The sequence below is a fragment of the Dromiciops gliroides genome, chromosome 4, assembly GCF_019393635.1.
Source record: "Dromiciops gliroides isolate mDroGli1 chromosome 4, mDroGli1.pri, whole genome shotgun sequence".
In the NCBI taxonomy this organism is placed as follows: Eukaryota; Metazoa; Chordata; class Mammalia; order Microbiotheria; family Microbiotheriidae; genus Dromiciops; species Dromiciops gliroides.
The window spans coordinates 149,051,113-149,071,584 of record NC_057864.1 but is presented as its reverse complement, the minus strand read 5'-3'; the positions used below and the strand labels follow the sequence as shown (position 1 = coordinate 149,071,584).

Sequence of the window (20,472 nt, the reverse complement as noted above, 5' to 3'; positions counted from 1 at the left end):
CAACTTCACGGAAATAACGGTCCTGGGAGAAAGAGAAGGAAGAAGTCTCCTTGCTGTCCCCTACCCCTCTCCTTTCACCACTTCCCTCCAGGCTCTGGTTTCATGCGCCTCTGAAGAGCCAGGCCTGGGTCTCTCTAGGGGAGCAGACTGTGCAGACAGAGCGCAGGAGAAGAGGAGGAGGAGCCCAGCGGGGTTGGAGCCCACCCCCCTCCCCACCCCCCCTTCCACTCGCGGAGCTCTGGCCGGGGTGGAGAGGAAGCCGCGGGGGTAGCAGAGCTCGGAGGGAGGATCGATGCTGGGCAGGGGGCAGCGGGGTGCCCCGGCCGCCTGGGGCGAGCCCCCCGAACAACTGAGGGGCAGCGGCAGAAGCAACAGCGGGGGTCATAGCCCTGGTAAGAGACTTCCATAGCTACCGAGGACAGAGCTTCGAACAGGGTTCCTCCAGCTTCTTTCGCCCGTCTCCCCTCCCCGGGACTATCAGGGGGTCGGGGTAGAGACTTTCACATCCCGTCTTCAGGGAGGGATCAGAGCAGAGCAGAGAACTGAAACTGGCTTGTAGGTTTTGGGGCTGGGGTGGGTGTAGAGAATTAGTTGACATACAGGAAGTAGTGAAGATTAACGACCGCAACTCAAATCGCCCCATTACAGTGGGGAGAAACTGAGGCACAGAGTGGATGAAGGCCGTGCCTAAGGATAAATATAGAGTCAAACTGAGAGTTCCATGTCTGTCCGTCTCCTGGTCCCCAGGACCAAAGCTCCCTTCCCCGACTAGTGCATGTTTATTTATTTATTTGGTTTAAGAACAAGAGAAGGAGGGAACTCTCTGTGCTCTGGTAGGCTGTTTTGTAAATCAACGTGGTTTCGGATCGGGGCTGGACTGGGTCCCTGCCCACAGCCCTTACAGCCGTTCGAGTGGGTGTGTGGCTTTTCATATTAACCCGGGAACTGCTTCGGGGTTTGTTTTCGTTTAGATCAATTGCAGGAAACTGACGGGACAAGAGCTCTCAGTGCATAGAGCCCCCAACTTCCCAACGTCACGGCAGCTGCCGTGGGGGCAGGGCTCTCTGGACTTAGCAGTACAGTAGTACTAGGAAGGAGGTAGGAGATTCCCCGATTTCTGCCCGATCAGCAAGAAAGGTTCTCAACTACCCTTTTATTTCTGGGGCCCCATTTCTACCAGCTGTTTGATCATGAAGTCAGGCTAGGAAAATGAGGAGAACGGGAAAGTAAGGGCTGGGAAGGGGGATGATTGAGAGATTGTAGCCCTGTCACCTACCCCTATACCGGGCAACATAATTTAACGCAGGGCCACATCTGATTTAGCAGCACTACATACTGCCTGCCAGGGTTCACTAAAGGAGTCCCTAACAGGTGGTAAGATTAACACTGTTAACACAAATGGTGATATTACATTCATTAAGGTAGCCTATTAGTTCTGAAGAATTCAATGAACTCAGATCAATTCCTTCTGAAAATATCCACAAAGGAATTTTAAACTTTCAGATGATGCTAAAATGGTTATGGTTATACTATCCTGCAATAAAACCTCCATCTTGAACTCGGAGTGCTTTCTCTGGCTCTTCTGCATGCTCGGAAGGCTCCCACACCTCACCTTTGTTTTCCTTCGTTTCTTTTAAGTACCAATTTGAGTGTCACCTTTTGCAAGAAGCCTTTCCCAGTGCTCCTTAATCAGTGATTTCCTACTGAGACTCTCGTCAATTTATCCTTTCTCTCTCCCTCATATATACACACACACACACACACACACACACACACACACACACACACATATAAAAATAGATAGATATAGATATACACACATACATATCTTGTTTGTACACTGTTGTGTGCATGTTGTCTCACTCATTAGACTGTGAGCTCCTTGAGAGCAGGGATTGATTTTTGCATTTCTATCTCCAGAGCTTAGCATAGTGCCTGGCACATAACAGCAGCTTAATAAATGTTAGCTGACTGACATAATGAAATAATAAATAATGCAAGGCCAGTTCAATTTATTGAAAAGTCTAGATGATAGACTATCAGAAATAACAGTCATTTGAAGGTTTGCAAAGTACTTTACATACATTTTCTCATTTGATCCTTACAACAATCCTGTGAGAGTGGTGCCATTATTATTCTCATTTTATAGATGGAGACCCTGAGATTCAGAGAAGTTAGGTGACTTGGTAGGATTTGAATTCAGAACAGCTCCCTTTTCCAATTGTAGTTTTAAACTAAGGGATGCTTGAATCTTAGGTTCTAAGGAACCCAGTCTTAGTGATTAATATGGATTATCAAGGAAGTGGCAGAAACTGCAACATATCACAGGAGGTTATATAAATTTAGCACTTAGTGAATATTTAGAAACTGATAGGGCAGAAAGGCATTACAGATATGACTGTGCTTGACACAGGAAATGACAGTTCCTGGTTTGGGTTGGGGAAGCAATTCTCAATAGAACAACTTAGAAAAGAAAGCACCGTTAGTTATAATCTATCAGGTTGTTTCTCCCATTATGCTTGAGGTGATTTTGTTAAATTTTTTTTGGCTTGAAAAATAGATGAAATTTGACTTATCTATTCCAGAATTTTATTTGATGACTTTTTGGTCAAAAGCTTACAAGGCAGAGGCTAGGTACAATGAGATGTTTAAAATGTTGTAAAGATCAAAACAGAACAAACTTAGAATTTCTGAGCGCAAAAATAGCCACCAATCCAGAGTTGCTTTCATGAAAGGAAGCATCAGACCATTATTTTTGTTGTGATTATAATCAGCCAGTTTGCATTCTGGTTTCCTAAGCAAAACTTTGTGTAAGGCCCCTTTCCAGTGCTTTGATCCCAGAAGTGGCCTCAGCTGACCCACAGCCAGTGTGGCACAGTGAAACCATTCTAGATTTAGAGACAGAGGAACTGAGTCATTTACTAGCTGTGTGATTTTGGGCAAGTCACCTAAACTTCTCTGTTTCTCAGCTTCCTCATTTGTAACATGAGGGGGTTGGATTTGATCTCTAAGATCTCTATATTCCATGGTCCTTCCTCTGCTTCTCCTCCTCTTCCCATCACACACACCCTCCTCCCAAACACAGACAGCAAAGAACACTTCAAGTAATAAATACTGCCTTGACAAGACTCACAGAGTGAATCTAGTCCATCTCTATCATAAGCGATAGGCATAATACTCTTCATATTGGTGTTATCACTGGTTATATAAATTAGCTATTAAGAACCAGTTAACCAGTTCATTTTTTATACATTCATTAAGGCAAATGATTGATTATGGAGCATCTCCTCAAAGTGTGTGTAAAGAAACATGACACTCAGACACTTACTAGCTCTGTGACCTTGGGCAAGTCACTTAAACCTGTTTGTCTCAGTTTCCTTATCTGTCAAATGAGTCGGAGAAGGAAATGGCAAACCATTCCACTATCTTTGCAAAGAAAACCCCAAATGGGGTCATGAAAGGTCAGATACAACTCAAATGACTGAACAACAACAAGAGAAATGTTAAGCTTTCACATGATGTCGAAAAGGTTATACTGTTATTACTGTGCTATGTATGCTATGCATACTATGTATATACTATGTATACAGTTATTCTGTGCTAAAGAAAACCCTCAATAATTTGGAATAATAAGGAAAGGCAAATTTGATTTAGTAAAAATTTGAGTCTATACCTTTATGAATAATACAATCCATACCTAATGGCTGTATGACTTTGGTCATACATATATGTGTGTGTATGTGTATGTGTGTGTATATGTGTACACCCCCCACACACACACACACACTTTTCCTTTCCTCCCTTTGACTGCTGTATCTGTCTGTCAGGCCTGTCAGTCTCCTGATGGGTCATATCCCATGTACATCCAGTATCCCTCATCTGGCCCCATACCTAGGGCTTCTTGCTGTGGTGTTCTCTTTTGAATTGCCTTACCTTGTGAGGGTTCAAATGGTTCTTTTGGGGGAACTGGCTGCTCCATCTCTGCATTTGCAGTCAGACTTCCCTCTATGCCAGTGGTGTCAAATTCAAATAGAAATAAATCCCTGTGGACTGTACATTGACTAAGAAAACCACAAATTAAGATTATCTGTGTTGTATTGTATTTTTTATTTACTTTGTTAAACATTTCTTAATCATATTTTATTCTGATCTGGGTCACACTCAGGAGTTTTGCAGGCTGCCTTCTGCCCCTTGAGTTTGATACCTCTAATCTAGCCTGCTTCCACCACTATGCCCTCCTACCAGGTAAAAGCATTCCTAGTTATAGTTCTATACTTACACTCCAACCTCACAGCATTATTGTGATGAAAACATCTTATAAGACTCAAATACTAGAGCTATGGGAGGTATTGTTATTAGCCATTACTTGGTCAAATCTCTTGCTAATGTAAATCTTTCTTTTTTCTCTTTTTCATCCTTTCTCCCTCCCTCTTCCTTCCTTCCTGCCTTCCTGCCTGCTTCTTCCCTCCCTCCCTCCCTCTCTTCCTTCCTTCCTTCCTTCCTTCCTCCCTCTCTTCCCCCCCCCCTCCTTTCTCTCTTTCTCCTCAGGTTAAGTATTTTTAAAACAATGACACAGATATACCATACCTGAATTTAGCAAGTGCTTGACCAATTTTTGTTTTTGTTTTTTACATACAAGTGCTTAGTATAGTACCTGTAGTAATCACATAATAATTATTTAATAAACACTTTTCCCTTAATTCATCCTTATGGATAGGAGGGAGAAATATGGGCTACAACAGTGGTGTCAAACTCAAATAGAAATGGGGTCTACAGCTACATATTGATTTAGAAAACCACATATTAACACTATATATGTTCTATTATATTGTTATTTATTTTGTTAAACATTTCCCAATTATATTTTAATCTGGTTCTCGCTTGCTTTACTTGGTCAGGAGTTCCGCTGCTACTGTCATCCTTAAGTTTGACACTCCTGGAATAGAGGCTGGTACAGTTGAGGATTTTTAGATAACATGATCTTAGTCTGCTACATTAATAGAAACCACGTGTCCACAAAAATAGTCGTGATCGGTTTATAGTACCAGATGTGTTCAGGTCAAGCCAGATCTTGATTTTTATATCCAGTTTGGGTCAGCATATTTTAGAAAGGATGTTGACATATTGGAACATATCCAGAGAAAGGGAAAAACAATCAATCAATTAACACTTATTAAGTGCTTTCTGTGTGCCAGGTACTATGCTAGGTACTGGAGACACATGCAAAAGTGCCTATTCTTTTTTTTTTTTTTTTTGCGGGGCAATGGGGGTTAAGTGACTTGCCCAGGGTCACACAGCTGGTAAGTGTCAAGTGTCTGAGGCCGGATTTGAACTCAGGTACTCCTGAATCCAGGGCTGGTGCTTTATCCACTGCGCCACCTAGCCGCCCCCTAAAAGTACCTATTCTTAAGGAGCCTATATTCTATTAACTGGAGAGTAAGGGGATTGTGAAACTTACCATTATAAGATCAATTGAAGGGAAGGTTCCAAATTCTCTCCCACCTCTTAGCTTCCCCATCCATTAAGAAAGAACAAACAACACCCATTACAAATATGTATAGTCAAGCAAAACAAACTCCTGCATTATCTGTGCCCTCCCAAATATGGTTCAATTTGTTCTCTGAGTCCATCACTTCTCAATCTAGAAGCAGATAGCATTTTTATCATGATTCCTCTGGAATTGTGGTTGGTCATTGTGTTGACAAGACTTTCTAAGTCTTCTATAATTGTTAGTCTTTATAGCATTGTTGTTATTGTAGAAATTTTTGTCTTGGTTCTGTTCACTTTATTTTGTATCTATTTGCAAAAATCTTCCCAAGGCTTTCTAAAACCAATCTTTCGTCATGGTTTAATAGCACAATAGCATCCCATTAGATACATATACCATAACTTGTTCAGCTATTCTCCAATTGATAAACACCTCCTTAGTTTCCATTCTTTGCTACCACAAAAAGAGCTGCTATAAGTATTTTTGTGCATATAGGTCCCTTTCTTCTTTCTTTAATCTCTTTGGGTGCATAGACCTAGTAGTGGTATCACTAGGTCAAAGGATTTCACAGTTTAATAGATTTTTAGGTATATTTATGAATTGCTTTCCAGAATTTCTGAGCCAATTCACTGTTCTGCCAACAGTGCTTTTTAAAAAATCAATGTTGCCAATTTGATAGATGTGAAGTGGTACCTCAGACATGTTTTAATTTGTATTTCTTTAATTATTAGTTATTGTGAACATTTGTTTGTATGTTTATTGATTTCTTCTTCTGAAAACTGCCTATTTATATCCTTTGAATAGTTCTTAATTCTTCATGAAAACTGTTTTTAAGCAGTTTAGGGATTACCACATGAAAGAGGGATTAAAGTATTTTAGCTGGGCTCCATATGGTACAACTAGAAGCAATGGGTAGAAGTTTCAGAGGGGAGAATGTTCTATGCCAAGCCAGACTGGGGCTTGTCTGGTGGTTCCAATTCAGTATGAAAACTAAATGAGATACCCATAGATCATTTAACAGTTACTAAAAGGAAGTTTACATAGTAACATAACCTAATTACTAAATGTATTTTATAATATATTATTGGATACTCAGGATACTAGGCTAATAGAATACTAGTACTAGTATGTTATTGCATCCTCAGCAAGGATACAGTATTGATTCAGTTGTGCATAGCTTTTCTGCCTCTGAATTCTTGCCATAGTGCCACATTAGTAGGAAGAATTTCTAAAGCTTGAGTTCTGGACATCTTGTGTGCTGGCTTTTTTTTTTTTTTTGCTTAGTGGTTTAAGCCTTAGAACAATTAAATCTTTTTGTTTGTTGTTTGTTGTTTTTGTTTTTGATTTTTTTGGTGGGGCAGTGAGGGTTAAGTGACTTGCCCAGGGTCACACAGCTAGTAAGTGTCAAGTGTCTGAGGCTGGATTTGAACCCAGGTACTCCTGACTCCAGGGCCGGTGCTCTATCCACTGTGCCACCTAGCTGCCACCCATTTCACTATCTTTTTGTTGTTGTTGTTGTTGTTGTTGTTTTGTTTGTTTTTAGTGAGGCAATTGGGGTTAAGTGACTTGCCCAGGGTCACACAGCTAGTAAGTGTTAAGTGTCTGAGGCCGGATTTGAACCCAGGTACTCCTGACTCCAGGGCCGGTGCTCTATCCACTGCGCCACCTAGCTGCCCCTTTTTTTAAAGTAGAAATTTTTTTTTAAGTGAGGCAATTGGGGTTAAGTGACTTGCCCAGGGTCACACAGCTAGTAAGTGTCAAGTGTCTGAGGCCAGATTTGAACTCAGGTACTCCTGACTCCAGGGCCGGTGCTCTATCCACTGCGCCACCTAGCTGCCCCTTTTTTTAAAGTAGAAATTTTTTTTTTTAAGTGAGGCAATTGGGGTTAAGTGACTTGCCCAGGGTCACACAGCTAGTAAGTGTCAAGTGTCTGAGGCCAGATTTGAACTCAGGTACTCCTGACTCCAGGGCCGGTGCTCTATCCACTGCGCCACCTAGCTGCCCCTTTTTTTAAAGTAGAAATTTTTTTTTTTAAGTGAGGCAATTGGGGTTAAGTGACTTGCCCAGGGTCACACAGCTAGTAAGTGTCAAGTGTCTGAGGCCAGATTTGAACTCAGGTACTCCTGACTCCAGGGCCGGTGCTCTATCCACTGCACCATCTAGCTGCCCCTCACTATCTTTTAAGAAAACGCCAGCCTAGCTTACATGGGATAGGGCCTTAAGAAAAACCATCTCATACTTTCTGATAGGGATTCTAGTAGACATTGTTTGTGCCACAGAGGTTTTTTGCTCAGTTGAAGGAAAATGTCCTTAACAATTAGAGGTATCTGAAAGTAGGAAGGACTCCCTTATTTCTCATCATTGGGCATCTTCAATTAGGGGCCAGACAACCACTTGTAAAAATGTTTTAGGAGTGTTCTTGTTCAAGAATGGGTTGAACTAGATAATTTCTGAGGTCCCTTCCAATTCTGATTAGTCATTGAAAGTCAGAATAATCAAATCATTGAATTTAGAGCAGAAAGAGATCTCAAGAGATCAACTGGTCTAGCTCCTCACTTTCAGGCATTAGTAAGCTATTATTATCTTCATTTTGGAGATGAGGTGACTAAAGCTAATAGAAGTTAAATAACTTCTTCAGGTTCACAGGGCTTATTAGTGGGATGGAGGGAGGAGAACACAAGTCTCCTGACTCCTAGACCAGAGCTCAAATGAAATAGAACAAGTTGATTCAGAGTTAAAGGAGTTTGGTTTAAATCTCAGCTATGCTACTGTGAGGGTAAGTGAGGGTTAAATGGTAACCTAGCATGAATTTAGGGAGTAGCCTTCTAGAATTCCTTAGCTCCTGCCAAGAACAGGTGCACATAATGGAACAGAACTGGAACAGATTGTACTACCAATATTCAGCCAATGTTATTGATGCACCTAGATCATGATAAACTAACCGATGAAAAAATAATGGGATGATAGTTCTGAGAAATAAATAGTTGTTTTGAAGTAAATTCTAGAAAATAGTTCCACTGAAATAAGGTCTGACAAATAGTTTGAGATATTATAATATTAAAATAAAGAAATTATTAAGTTTAATAAATTATAATAATCAATAGATTAAATTAGTAACATAAAACTATTTGAATAAATGGTTATAAATATTATAATATATAATAAATATTATACATGAATTATTTTAGATAACCATAGATGATATTGCTCATATATATGCATGTATGTATGCATGCATGTATGTATGTATGTATGTGTGTGTATACATACACACATATACATATACATACATATACATACATACACACACACACACACACACACATATATATATATATATATATATATAAAGAGTGTTCTAGATTTTTCTTGCAGTCTCTTTTGCAGGCTACCTTTATACATGTATATACTCTGGAGGCTCCTATTTTCTTCTTTTCAAAAGTTCTCTGTTGTTTAAATGATTGTCTCCAAATGGATTCATGTCAACCTCATATTATTCACTACCTATATGACCTTAGGCATATCAATAAATTAATTTCTTTTATTCTTAGTTTTTTTATGTTAAATGAAGAGGTCAGACTAACTGATTTTTGAGGTCCCTTCCAGCTCTAATTCCATAATCTCTGATATCCTAGGAAATAAATACCACTGAACCAGTCTGTGCCACTTGCCGACTGATGGCTTATTTGGCAGAATAATAGAATCATAGACAATTGTAAGAGATCTTGGAGATTACCTAGCTCAGCCTTTGACCCAGTTTCCTCTGCTTATTCTCACTTAGAAAAACTGCTGGATATGAAATCCTGTGTGATTTCATTCTTGTATGTGCCAGAAATTTATCCATAGTCATGTTGTAGCTGTGTTTCTCACCATGGTTTTGATCAGATGAAGGCTGGAGTAAAGAATAGTAGGCTTTTAGTGAGCTCTCAAACTCATGACATGATCGCTCAAAAAACCATTCAAATAATGCCATAGGAAAATGCCTAGAGCAGCAAAACTCACAGAAGAATGTGCTGAAATCATCTTCTAACCAAGAATAGCTTGGAATATCAGAAGGAGGGAGCTGCTGTGCTGAGACAGGAGTGGTGCCCAACCCCACAGTCACCCTGACAGAGATCCAGTCCCAGGAAGGCCTCACCAGAGAAGGAGACCCCCCAGAGCCTCCGGATCAGCTGAAGCGCCAGTGTCATCTGGAACTAAGCTCACAGTCTGGTGAGAGGGCTGAGCCCTGGGCAGGGGGGAAACTACAGGGGTCTATGCTGGTGCTGAGGCAGAACTTGGATTTTTCAACCCTGCTGAGAACCAGGAGGTAGGTTTGAGTAGCAGTGGCCCAGGTTGGGGAGGGGCACAGGCTCATTGGAGCTAACAACCACAACACACAAAGCTGGTTGATTAGCAAGTTGGTCTGGGGTCATCTACGGACCAGGAAACAGGCCAGACGAGTGAAGAACCTGATCCTCCTTAAGTCATACCACCTGTGACTTTTTTGTGTGTGAGGCAATTGGGGTTAAGTGACTTGCCCAGGGTCACACAGCTAGTAAGTGTTAAGTGTCTGAGGTCCGATTTGAACTCAGGTCCTCCTGACTCCAGGGCTGGTGCTCTATCCACTGTTCCACCTAGCTGCCCCAACCTGGGACTTCTGAAGCTTGGGATATTGCAGCCTGGAAACAGTGCCCCACTTTAAGGAGCTAAAAGTCAAGTAAAAGAAAGGCAAGATGAGCCAACAGAGAAAGGTGAGGACCATAAAAAGTTTCTTCAGTAACAAGGAAGACTGAGGTGCACCCTCAGAGGAAGATGTCAACATCAGGGCCCCTATATCTAAAGCTTCCAAGAAAAATATGAATTGGTTTCAGGACATAGAGGCACTCAAAAAGAACTCTGGAGATAAAGGTAGAGAGGTAGAGGAAAAAATGGAAAGAGAAATGAGGGTGATGCAGGAAAGACATGAGAAAAAAGTCAACAGCTTGAAAAGCCAAATGGAAAAGCTCTTTGATGAAAATAATTGCCTAAGAATGAGGATTGAACAAATGGAAACCAGTGACTTTATGAGAAACCAAGACACAATAAAGCAAATCCAAATGAATAAAAAAATAGAGGGCAATGTGAAGTATCTTCTGGGAAAAACTGCTGACCTCAAAAATAGGTTCAGGAGAGATAATTTGAAAATTATTGGTCTACCTGAAAACCATGATCAAGGAAAGAGCTTAGACATCATCTTCCAAGATATTTTCAGGGAAAATTGCCCTGAAATTCTAGAAGAAGAAGCTAAAATAGAAATTGAAAGAATCCACTGATCACCTCCAGAAAGAGATCCCAAAAGGAAAACTCCTAGGAATGTTATAGCCAAATTCCAGAGCTCTCAGGTCAAAGAGAAAATATTGCAAGCTGCCAAAAAGAAAGAATTCAAGTACTGTGGAGCCCCAGTCAGGATAGCACAAGATCTAGCAGCTTCTACATTACAGGACCAGAGGGCATGGAATATGATATTCCAGAGGGCAAAGGAATTGGGATTACAACCAAGAATCACCTACCCAGCAAAACTCATCATAATCTTTCAGAGGAAAAAAATGGGACTTTAATGAAAAAGACTTTCAGATATTTGTGATGAAAAGACCTGAACTGAATGGCAAATTTGACTTTTAAATACAAGACCCTAGAGAACTATAAAAGATTGGAGTTGGGGGACATGCCTGGGGTCATACAGTGGTTGACTGTCTTGTGTCTGAGGCCAGGTTTTGGCTGGGATCCCCCTGGGCCCAGGGGTGGTGCTTTGTCCACTGTGTCAAATAGCTAGGTAATGACATCTTAAGGGTTAAATTGAGGGGTGAGAGGAATGCACTGGGGGAGGGGGAAGGGCAGAGGTGAAATCCTACATGAAAGAAACAGGAAAAGGCTTATGGAGTGGGGGAAGAGATGGCAGAGGAGCAGGGCAGTAAATGAATTTTACACTCATCAGAAAAGGCTTAAATCCCTTAAATTCATCGGAGGTGCCTCAAGGAGGGAATAACACATACACATACCCAACTGGGTGGAGTAATCTATTTAATCTGGGCAGTAAATGAACCTAACACTCATCAGAATTGGCTCAAACACCTCAATCTCATTAGAATTGGCCCCAGGAGGGAATAATGTACACACTCAATTGGGTAGAGTAATCTTTCTAACCCTGCAGGAAAATAGGAGGGGAAGAGGATAAAGAGAGAGGGGCAAAAGAAGGAAGGGCAGAGTGGGGGAGGGGACAGAAGCAAATCCATTTTGAAGAGTGATAGGATGAAAGAAGATGGATAATAGAATAAATATCATGGGGAAGGGAATAGGATGGAAGGGAAACAGTTAACAATAGTAATCATGAAAAAGAGAAAAGGGGGAAAATTGTACAAAAAACATTTATAGCAACTCTTTGTAGAGGCTAAGAATTGAGAATCAAGGGAATGTCCATCAATTGAGGAATGATGGAAGAAGCTGTGCTATATTAATGTGGTAGAATGGTCTTGTGCTATAGGAAATGACAAACAAGATGACCCCCTGGAAAAACCTGGAAAGACTAATGAACATCGATGTATAGTGAAGTGAGCAGAGCCGGGAGGACATTGTACATAGTGACAGCAGTATTGTTCAATGAGCAATTGTGAATGACTTAACTACCCTCAGCAATGCAATGATCTAAGATAATCCCAAGGAATTAGTGAGGAAACTTACTATCCACCCCCATAGAAAGAACTGACAAAAAGAACACTTGTGGATTGTACATATATAACCTGGTTGCAATCTTGTGGAGGGGGGAGGAAAGGGAGGGAGGGAGGGAAAAAATTTGGAACTTTAAATTTTATGAAAATGAATGTTGAAAAGTACCCTTACATGTAGCTGGAAAAACTAAAATAAATGTTTGTTGCTTTAAAAAAAAAAAGGAATCACAGGCTTAGTTCAAATGTTCTTGGCTTAGAAAGCTTATTTAGATAAAGTTTCTTATTCACCCCATATTTCTGCTATTGCATCTCCTGCCAAGGGTCAAGTACCCCCATTCTTCGTCTTCTGACCACTCAGATGACCCCAGTGGATCCATGAAAATACCCTGTGTTCTGGTTGTTTCATTACCTCTTCCCTCTCCACTCTACAGCCCTATTAAAACTTATCTGGAGGTGGCTAGGTGGCACAGTGGATAAAGCACCGGCCCTGGATTCAGGAGGACCTGAGTTCAAATCTGGCCTCAGACACTTGACACACTTACCAGCTGTGTGACCCTGGGCAAGTCACTTAACCCCCATTGCCTCGCAACCCCCCCCCAACAACAAAAATAAACCCAAAACCTTATCTGTCTTATGTCTGATTTAATTAGACTTTTGCCATATGTCAAGTGATGGTGGGTGCTATTTAGTTACCTGTGTAGGGACCAATTTTTAATTGGGGAGTGTTAGCTAGGTGGCTTGCCACAATATTGGGCCAAAGAAGGAGACTGGCAGCCTCCCTCAAAACAGAGCAGGATTTATTTAACAAGAACAAACTTAAAAACAAAACAAAACAAAACACAAACAGGATCAGTAGGATCAAGGGAAAGGAAATAAAATGCGGAAAAGGGAAATTATACAACCTGTACAACACCACCACCCAGGAAGCAGCTGAGAACACAAAGCAGTGTCCTGTTGCCTTCCAGCTTCAAGCTAGAATGATGAATCTCCTCCTTTCTTACTGGCAGACCCCAGGCTGCTCATACACAGCCCCCAGCCAATTGGCTGGCTGCTCTGACAGTCACATGACTGCCCTCACTAGGCTTCCAATCATTATAATTTTACCAGGCCCATGTAGGCGTCAGGGAGTGGTGATGACATGAGGTGCCAGCGCCATGGCAACGGCTACAACCAGTGGGTGGAGTACCATGTCTTTTTCAGAGCCCCAGAGGCCAGTGCGTGCCGAGGTTTTTTTTTAAATTCTAGCCAAAAGATGGGGTCATAAAAACCTCAAATAACAATTAATTCTTTACACCTGGATTGACTATTTAACCTATCAGTGGGTTTTGTAGCTACTAGCCTGATCTGGATCAGCAATGAAGACTGTGCACTAGACAGTCCCATCCTCTACTGAGTAGTTATGTGTTTTACTCAACATCAGAGGGTTCTTGTGGGCAGGGGAAATACCAAACTCTCTAAGGTTCTCAGAGAGTTGACAATCTCTTTTTCCCAGCTTCTTCCATTTTTGCAGAGATAACGATTTTATCACTAGTCTAGACTTGTGGGCTATATGGCTCAGACTAGGAAAATCCTCCCTTGTTCTCTTATGCTGCATTTCAGTGGGCCCCAATAATATTAGTATGGTATATGAGACAGCTAGGTGGTTAAGTGGTCAGGAAGACCTGAGTTCATATGACCTCAGATGCTTATTAGTTGTGTGACCCTGAGCAAGTCACTTAACCTATGTTTACCTTAATCCACTGGAGAAGGAAATGGCAAACCACTCCATTGTCTTTGTTAAGAAAAACCCAGGCGCAAAATGGTCCATGGGGTCATGAAGAGTTGGACATGATTGAACAATAACAACAACAAATGATGAAATTGATTGTACAAGTATAATTGACTATTTTTTTTTTTAGTGAGGCAATTGGGGTTAAGTGACTTGCCCAGGGTCACACAGCTAGTAAGTGTTAAGGGTCTGAGGCTGGATTTGAACTCAGGTACTCCTGAATCCAGGGCTGGTGCTCTATTCACTGTGCCACCTAGCTGTCCCATAATTGACTATTTTTAACTCATTATCAACAAATGTAAAACTAAATATGTGTGTATCTATGTATATATGTGTATGTCTGTAAAAATGCATGTATATATAACTACCATGACAACTTAGGGTGCCAAAATAAGTCTACACTCCAAAACCAAGAATTCCAGAAACAAAGTTTAGCTTAGACTAAAACCTTTCCATCAGTAAACGTCCCCATTACAGGAACTAGAAAGTGTCTTTCATCCACTTTTCCAGTCATGTCCCTAATGTATTCAATCAGTGGGACCTGGGATGTTTATTTACCTTCCCACCACAATTCTGTTCTTCCTTGTCACTAGATAGGTTCTCTGATCTGGCTTTCCAACTACATCTCACCTGTAAAATGAATGGAGTTGGTCTGGATGATTTTTAGGTAGGTCCCTTCCAGCTTGAAATTTATGTATACATGACTTTGTGAATGATTTTGGATTTCATTGATGTGAGTACTGCCTTCAGTTGTGGGGATTGTGGATTCTCCATGCCTTTCCACCCTCCATGACCCTTGCTCATATATTGAACCCTCCCTAGAGGATCCATTGAGCATCCTGGAGACCTTCTCCCTATTCTTTTTGTCTGCACTTTTGTTGTGCCACTTTGATTTTCTATTTGTCGTCCTTTATTGCTAAATATCCTCTCTTCCCAAGGCTTGTCCCTTATTCCCTCCAGCTTTCTGGTTATACGTGCCTATGGTGATTCTTATTCATCTTCTTGAATATGTCAGTGTTGTTAATGTGGGGCAATGTGTTTAGGATGTATGTTATACTTTGGGCGCTTTTCTTCTTTTATCCACTATGTTTTCCCATCATATAAGGTTATACAAATCTCTTTTTACATTAATGTATATTTTACTTTAGGAGGCTTTATAGTGTTCTAGGAGTCAAGGGAGCATTTAGAGAATCTTGTCATTAAAAAAATCCTTTCATTTGGACCTCATGAAGGATATCTTCTATGTCACTAGTGCATACATTCAACAAACATATATCTTCCTTTTTAAAACCTTATCTGGGGCCCCTAGGTGGCACAGTGGATAAAGCACTGGCCCTGGATTCAGGAGGACCTGAGTTCAAATCTGGCATCAGACATTCGACACTTAACTAGCTGTGTGACCTGAGCAAAGTCACTTAACCCTCATTGCCCTGTAAAAAACAAAACAAAGCAAAACCAAACCAAACCAAAACAAAACCCCCCAAATTTATTTGATGTCAAAATAGCTTGTTGATTGATTGAACAAAGTAATCTCTAAAGACATCTATTGTAGATTCTTCTTCTTCTTCTTCTTTTTGCGGGGCAACAGGGTTTAAATGACTTGCCTAGGGTCACACAGCTAGTTTGAACTCAGGTCTTCCTGAATCCAGGGCCTGTGCTTTATCTACTATGCCACCTAGCTGCCCCCTTATCATAGATTCTTTTTCTTCTTCTTTTTTTTTTTTTTTAGTGAGGCAATTGGGGTTAAGTGACTTGCCCAGGGTCACACAGCTAGTAAGTGTTAAGTGTCTGAGGTCGGATTTCAACTCAGGTACTCCCAACTCCAGGGCTGGTGCTCTATCCACTGCGCTACCTAGCTGCCCCTTAGCATAGATTCTTAAGCAAGTTTTGGTATCTGCATGGGACAAGCCTTTTCTTAATAGAGACTGCAAGGCCGCATTTTGCTGTGCTGAGTCAAACATATTCTTAAAATCAGTAAAGTAAGATCTTTTGTTCTCAATAATTCTTACAGCAATAAAGTAAGATTTATGTTCTCTACAATTCTCACAGCCACATGAGTATAAGTTGTGATCTCTTGTATGTTTTCAAGCATGCCCTCAATTTCATACATAGTCTATTCTCAGGGGAGATGTAAGATGGAATGAAGAGAATTAAGATACAAACTATGAGCAGAAAGGCAAAGGAGACATTTGTAGAACAGCAGAGTTCTGTTTCTAGCTATGTGATTTTTTGGATTGCTAATTCATGTTGCTGTGTTCTTTCTCTGCTCCAGTTTACCACCTGTAGAATACCATGAGACTGATGATTGTTTTTACCCATCTGACATGTTTGAATTTTTCAGAGTAATATCAATTAGGAGGTAGGTCATAGATAAGAACATTGGCTCTGGAATAAGATCAGGGTTCATCCTGCCTTTGATGCTTACTACTTGCATAAGCATTGGCAAACCACTCCAGCCTCAGTTTCTTCATATGTATAATAAAAATGTTAGACTAGAGGGTTTTCTGAGCCCTCTTCCAGCTTGAAATCTATGACTCTATGATTGTAAATATGAGAACTATGTGATGATAGGACTATAGAATGTTAGAGCTAGAAGGGCCCCTAAATATTGTCAACTTTAATCTTTTCATTTTGCAGATGAGGAAATAGGTTCAGGGAAGTTAGGTAGTTTGCCCAAGGTTACATGGCTAGTGTGGAGCTAGAACCATAGCCCAGGTTTCTTGGTTACTGGTTGAGTTCATTCTATAGTGCCTAATTTTGTTCAATATACCCCATTAACTGAATTTATCCAGTTCTTAGTTTTTAAGCTAGCAGATAAGGGAGCCTTGGAAAAATGACAGATTGAACAATTGTCTTATGAGACCAGAGGTTCTTTTATTTTATTATTTTATTTTATTATTTTTTGGTGAGGCAATTGGGGTTAAGTGACTTGCCCAGGGTCACACAGCCAGTAAGTGTTAAGTGTCTGAGGTCAGATTTGAACTTAGGTCCTCCTGACTCAAGGGCCGGTGCTCTATCCACTGCGCCATCTAGCTGCCCCCTTTTATTTTTTTTTAATTTAAAAAAAATTTGTTTTGTTTTTTTTTTTTTTTTTTTGCAGGGCAATGGGGCTTAAGTGACTTGCCCAAGGTCACACAGCTAGTAAGTGTCAAGTGTCTGAGGCCAGATTTGAACTCAGGAACTCCTGAATCCAGGGCTTTATCCACTGCACCACCTAGCTGCCCTTTTATTTTTAATAATAAACATTTTTATTTAAAGTTTTGAGTTTCAAATTTTATCCATCCTTCCCTCCTTCCCCTCTCCCTGAGATGGTAAGCAATCAGAAATGGGTTATATATGTGCGATTATGTAGAACATTACCATATTAGTTTTGTATAAGAAAACCTGAATAAAAGAAAAAAAATAAAAGAAAGTGAAAAATAGCATGCCTCAGTCTGTGTTCAATCAGTATCAGTTCTTTTTTTGGAAGTGGGTAGCATGCTTCATCATTAGACCTTTGGGATTCACTTGGATCAGTGTATTATTGAGAATAATTAAGTCATTCACAGTTCTTCATCAAACAATATTGCTGTCACTGTGTACAATGTTCTTCCGGCTCTGCTCACTTCACTCACTATACATCAGTTCATACAGATCTTTCTAGGTCTTCCTGAAATCATCCTGCTTGTCATTTCTTATAGCACAATAATATCCCATCACAATCATATACTACAGCTTGTTTAGCCATTCCCCAATTGATGGACATTCCTTTGATTTCCAATTCTTAGCCACCACAAAAATAACTGCTGTAAAAGGTCTTTTTCGAGATCAGAAGAGAGGTTCTTAACCTAGGCTTATAACTTGTCAGATTCAATTAAGTTTTTATTTAATTTTATTCTTTAACAATTAGACCACCATTGAATCCATGTGGTACCATATGGACTAGATTTTTTTTTAAATGAATACTTTTTTCATACTATTCTCACTTCCTGATCCCCTGGTCCCCATTGAACCTTCCCTTCTAACCAAGGAAAACAAAGTTAATAAAAATTATTTTAAACATTGTTGCCTTGGGGCAGCTAGGTGGCGCAGTGGATAGAGCACTGGTCCTGGAGTCAGGAGGACCTAAGTTCAAATCCGACCTCAGACACTTAACAATTACTAGCTGTGTGACCCTAGGCAAGTCATTTAACCCCAATTGCCTCACCAAAAACAAAAAAGGGGGGGGCAGCTAAGTGGCACAGTGGATAAAGCACTGGCCCTGGATTCAGGAGGACCTGAGTTCAAATCCAGCCTCAGACACTTGACACTTACTAGCTGTGTGACCCTGGGCAAGTCACTCAACCCCCATTGCCCTGCAAAAAGAAAAAAAAAACAAGTAAACAACAACAAAAACAAAAAAACAAACAAAAAATTGCTGCCTCTATCAGCATATACAACTTTCTACTCCCATAGTCCTTAACTTCTCTACTAGGAGCAGTGAAATATGTTTGTTTTGTAATCTATCCTTTGGGACCAGTATTGGTTTTTACTATTAATCTCAGTTCAGTTGCCTTTTAAGGGTTTTTAAAATTTATATTATTATAGATGTTGCATATATTTTCCTCCTGGTTCTGCTTACTTTGCTCTGTAGAAGTTTGTATAAATCTTCCATATTTTTTCTGAATTCCTTATATTTCTTAATGTACAATGATATTTTATTATATTTATATGCCACATTTTAAAATATATTCCCCACCTTTTTTGTGAAAACAAAACGCACCACTCTAAAATTTTGGATATATATCAGGCCTTTCTCTATTTGATCCTGTGGAGGTATGTATCCTGGTAGTGAAATCCCTAGGTCAAAGGGTATGAAGTAGTTGAGTGACTTTTCTGAAATAATTCCAAATTGTTTTCCATAATGGATGGATTCCCACCTCCACTCACCTGTCTTCCCCCAGTCGTTTATCTCTTGTTATTCAGTTTCAGTTGTGTCTGAATCTTCATGACCCTATTTGAGGTTTCATTGGCAGATATACAGGAGTGGTTTGCCATTTCCTCCTCTAGCACATTGTAGAGATGAGGAAACTGAGGCAAACAGGGTGTAGTGACTTGCCCAGGGTCACACAGCTAGAAAGTGTCTGAGGCCAGATTTGAAGTCAGGAAGACCAGGTCTAGCACTCTGCGCACTGTGGCACCCTAGCTGCCAGCCAATCATTTCTACCTTTTGTCAACTTTGTCAATTTGCTGGATATAATGAGGTGAAATCTTGGAGTTATTTGAATATGTGTTTTCTTATTATTAATGATTTGGAGCAATCTTTCACATGGTTATTGATACTTTGCATTTCTTCTTTTGAAAACCATTCCTATTCTTTGACCACTTAGCTACTGGGGAATAGGTCTTGAATGCCAATTTAAAAATATATTGTGGGGCAACTAGGTGACACAGTGGATAAAACACCGGCCCTGGATTCAGGAGAACCTGAGTTCAAATCTTTCCTCAAACACTTGACACTTACTAGCTGTGTGACCCTGGGCAAATCATTTAACCCTCATTGCCTGAAAAAAAAATGTATGTATGTATATATGTATATATATATATATATATACACACTTATATATAGGCGTGTGTATATGTATGTATATATATATATCAACTATCAGATATCATAGATATTCATTGCAAAGATTTTTCAGGAACTCTTTTTCCCCCTTGCTAGATTATTCTTCAACATAAACTTCCTTTGGCCTGTTAACAGAGCTGTCACATTTTGCATGAGCAGGTGGCTGGTGTTTAGGTGTGTCTGGATGTTTCTCTTAGTTAGTTGACAGAATCTAGTGGGTACTTTGACTCCCTGTGGCTGCATGTATCTCAGATTGATATTAATCATGAACATGATCATGTTCACCCATGCATAGAAATACAACAGGAACAGAAGAATGCACAGTTGACAGGTGGCACTTCATGAAAACTAATTGCTTTCACAGGTTGGAAGGTGGAATATCCAAAGTTGTCTAGGAAATTAATGAGTGCATTGTGTCTTGAATGGGGTGTGTGTATGTGTTTAAATTTAAAGTCTTATGACATGCATCAACAACTTGGTTTTCCCCTTTTGTTATTTGTCACTTATTGATATGTAAGTTGATGGATAAGATGATTTGATATAATTATTGTGCTTTATTTTTAACACAGAAGAATGTATGTGACTTGTATATATTGTAAACATTTTCCTTATAACTCAAATCTTAAGTTGTCAGTTGTAAAAGGAAGGACTTTTTTTTATAGTGGTCAAAAAATTTAAGAAAAATAACAAGTAGATTACAAAGAAGCCGCAGGGTTTTAATAAACTAGAAACTTATAATAAGCACTCTGTGAAAACCACATAATGACCACAAAATTTCCAATTCTATGAAGAATTTTTTTTTTTTTACATTTCAGAGTAATTTGAAATATTCCCTAGTGTCTCTCATCATACTCATAGGTGATTAGACTGAAAGTGAAAGTAAGAATTTGAACAATTGTTCTATCAGAGCAGGGGTTCTTAACCTGGGGTCCCTGAGCTTATT

General features: G+C 40.0%; 1 protein-coding gene across 1 annotated transcript in view; it reads left to right on the top strand.

The window, feature by feature from the left end:
- The first annotated feature begins 260 nt into the window (after positions 1–260).
- Positions 261–20,472, top strand: part of DISC1 (DISC1 scaffold protein) — a 531,299-nt gene continuing 511,087 nt past the window's right edge. Inside the window, 1 exon segment of the mRNA XM_043999680.1 lies at positions 261–392. Coding sequence (XP_043855615.1) covers positions 293–392 — 100 coding nt within the window. The 5' untranslated portion in view covers positions 261–292.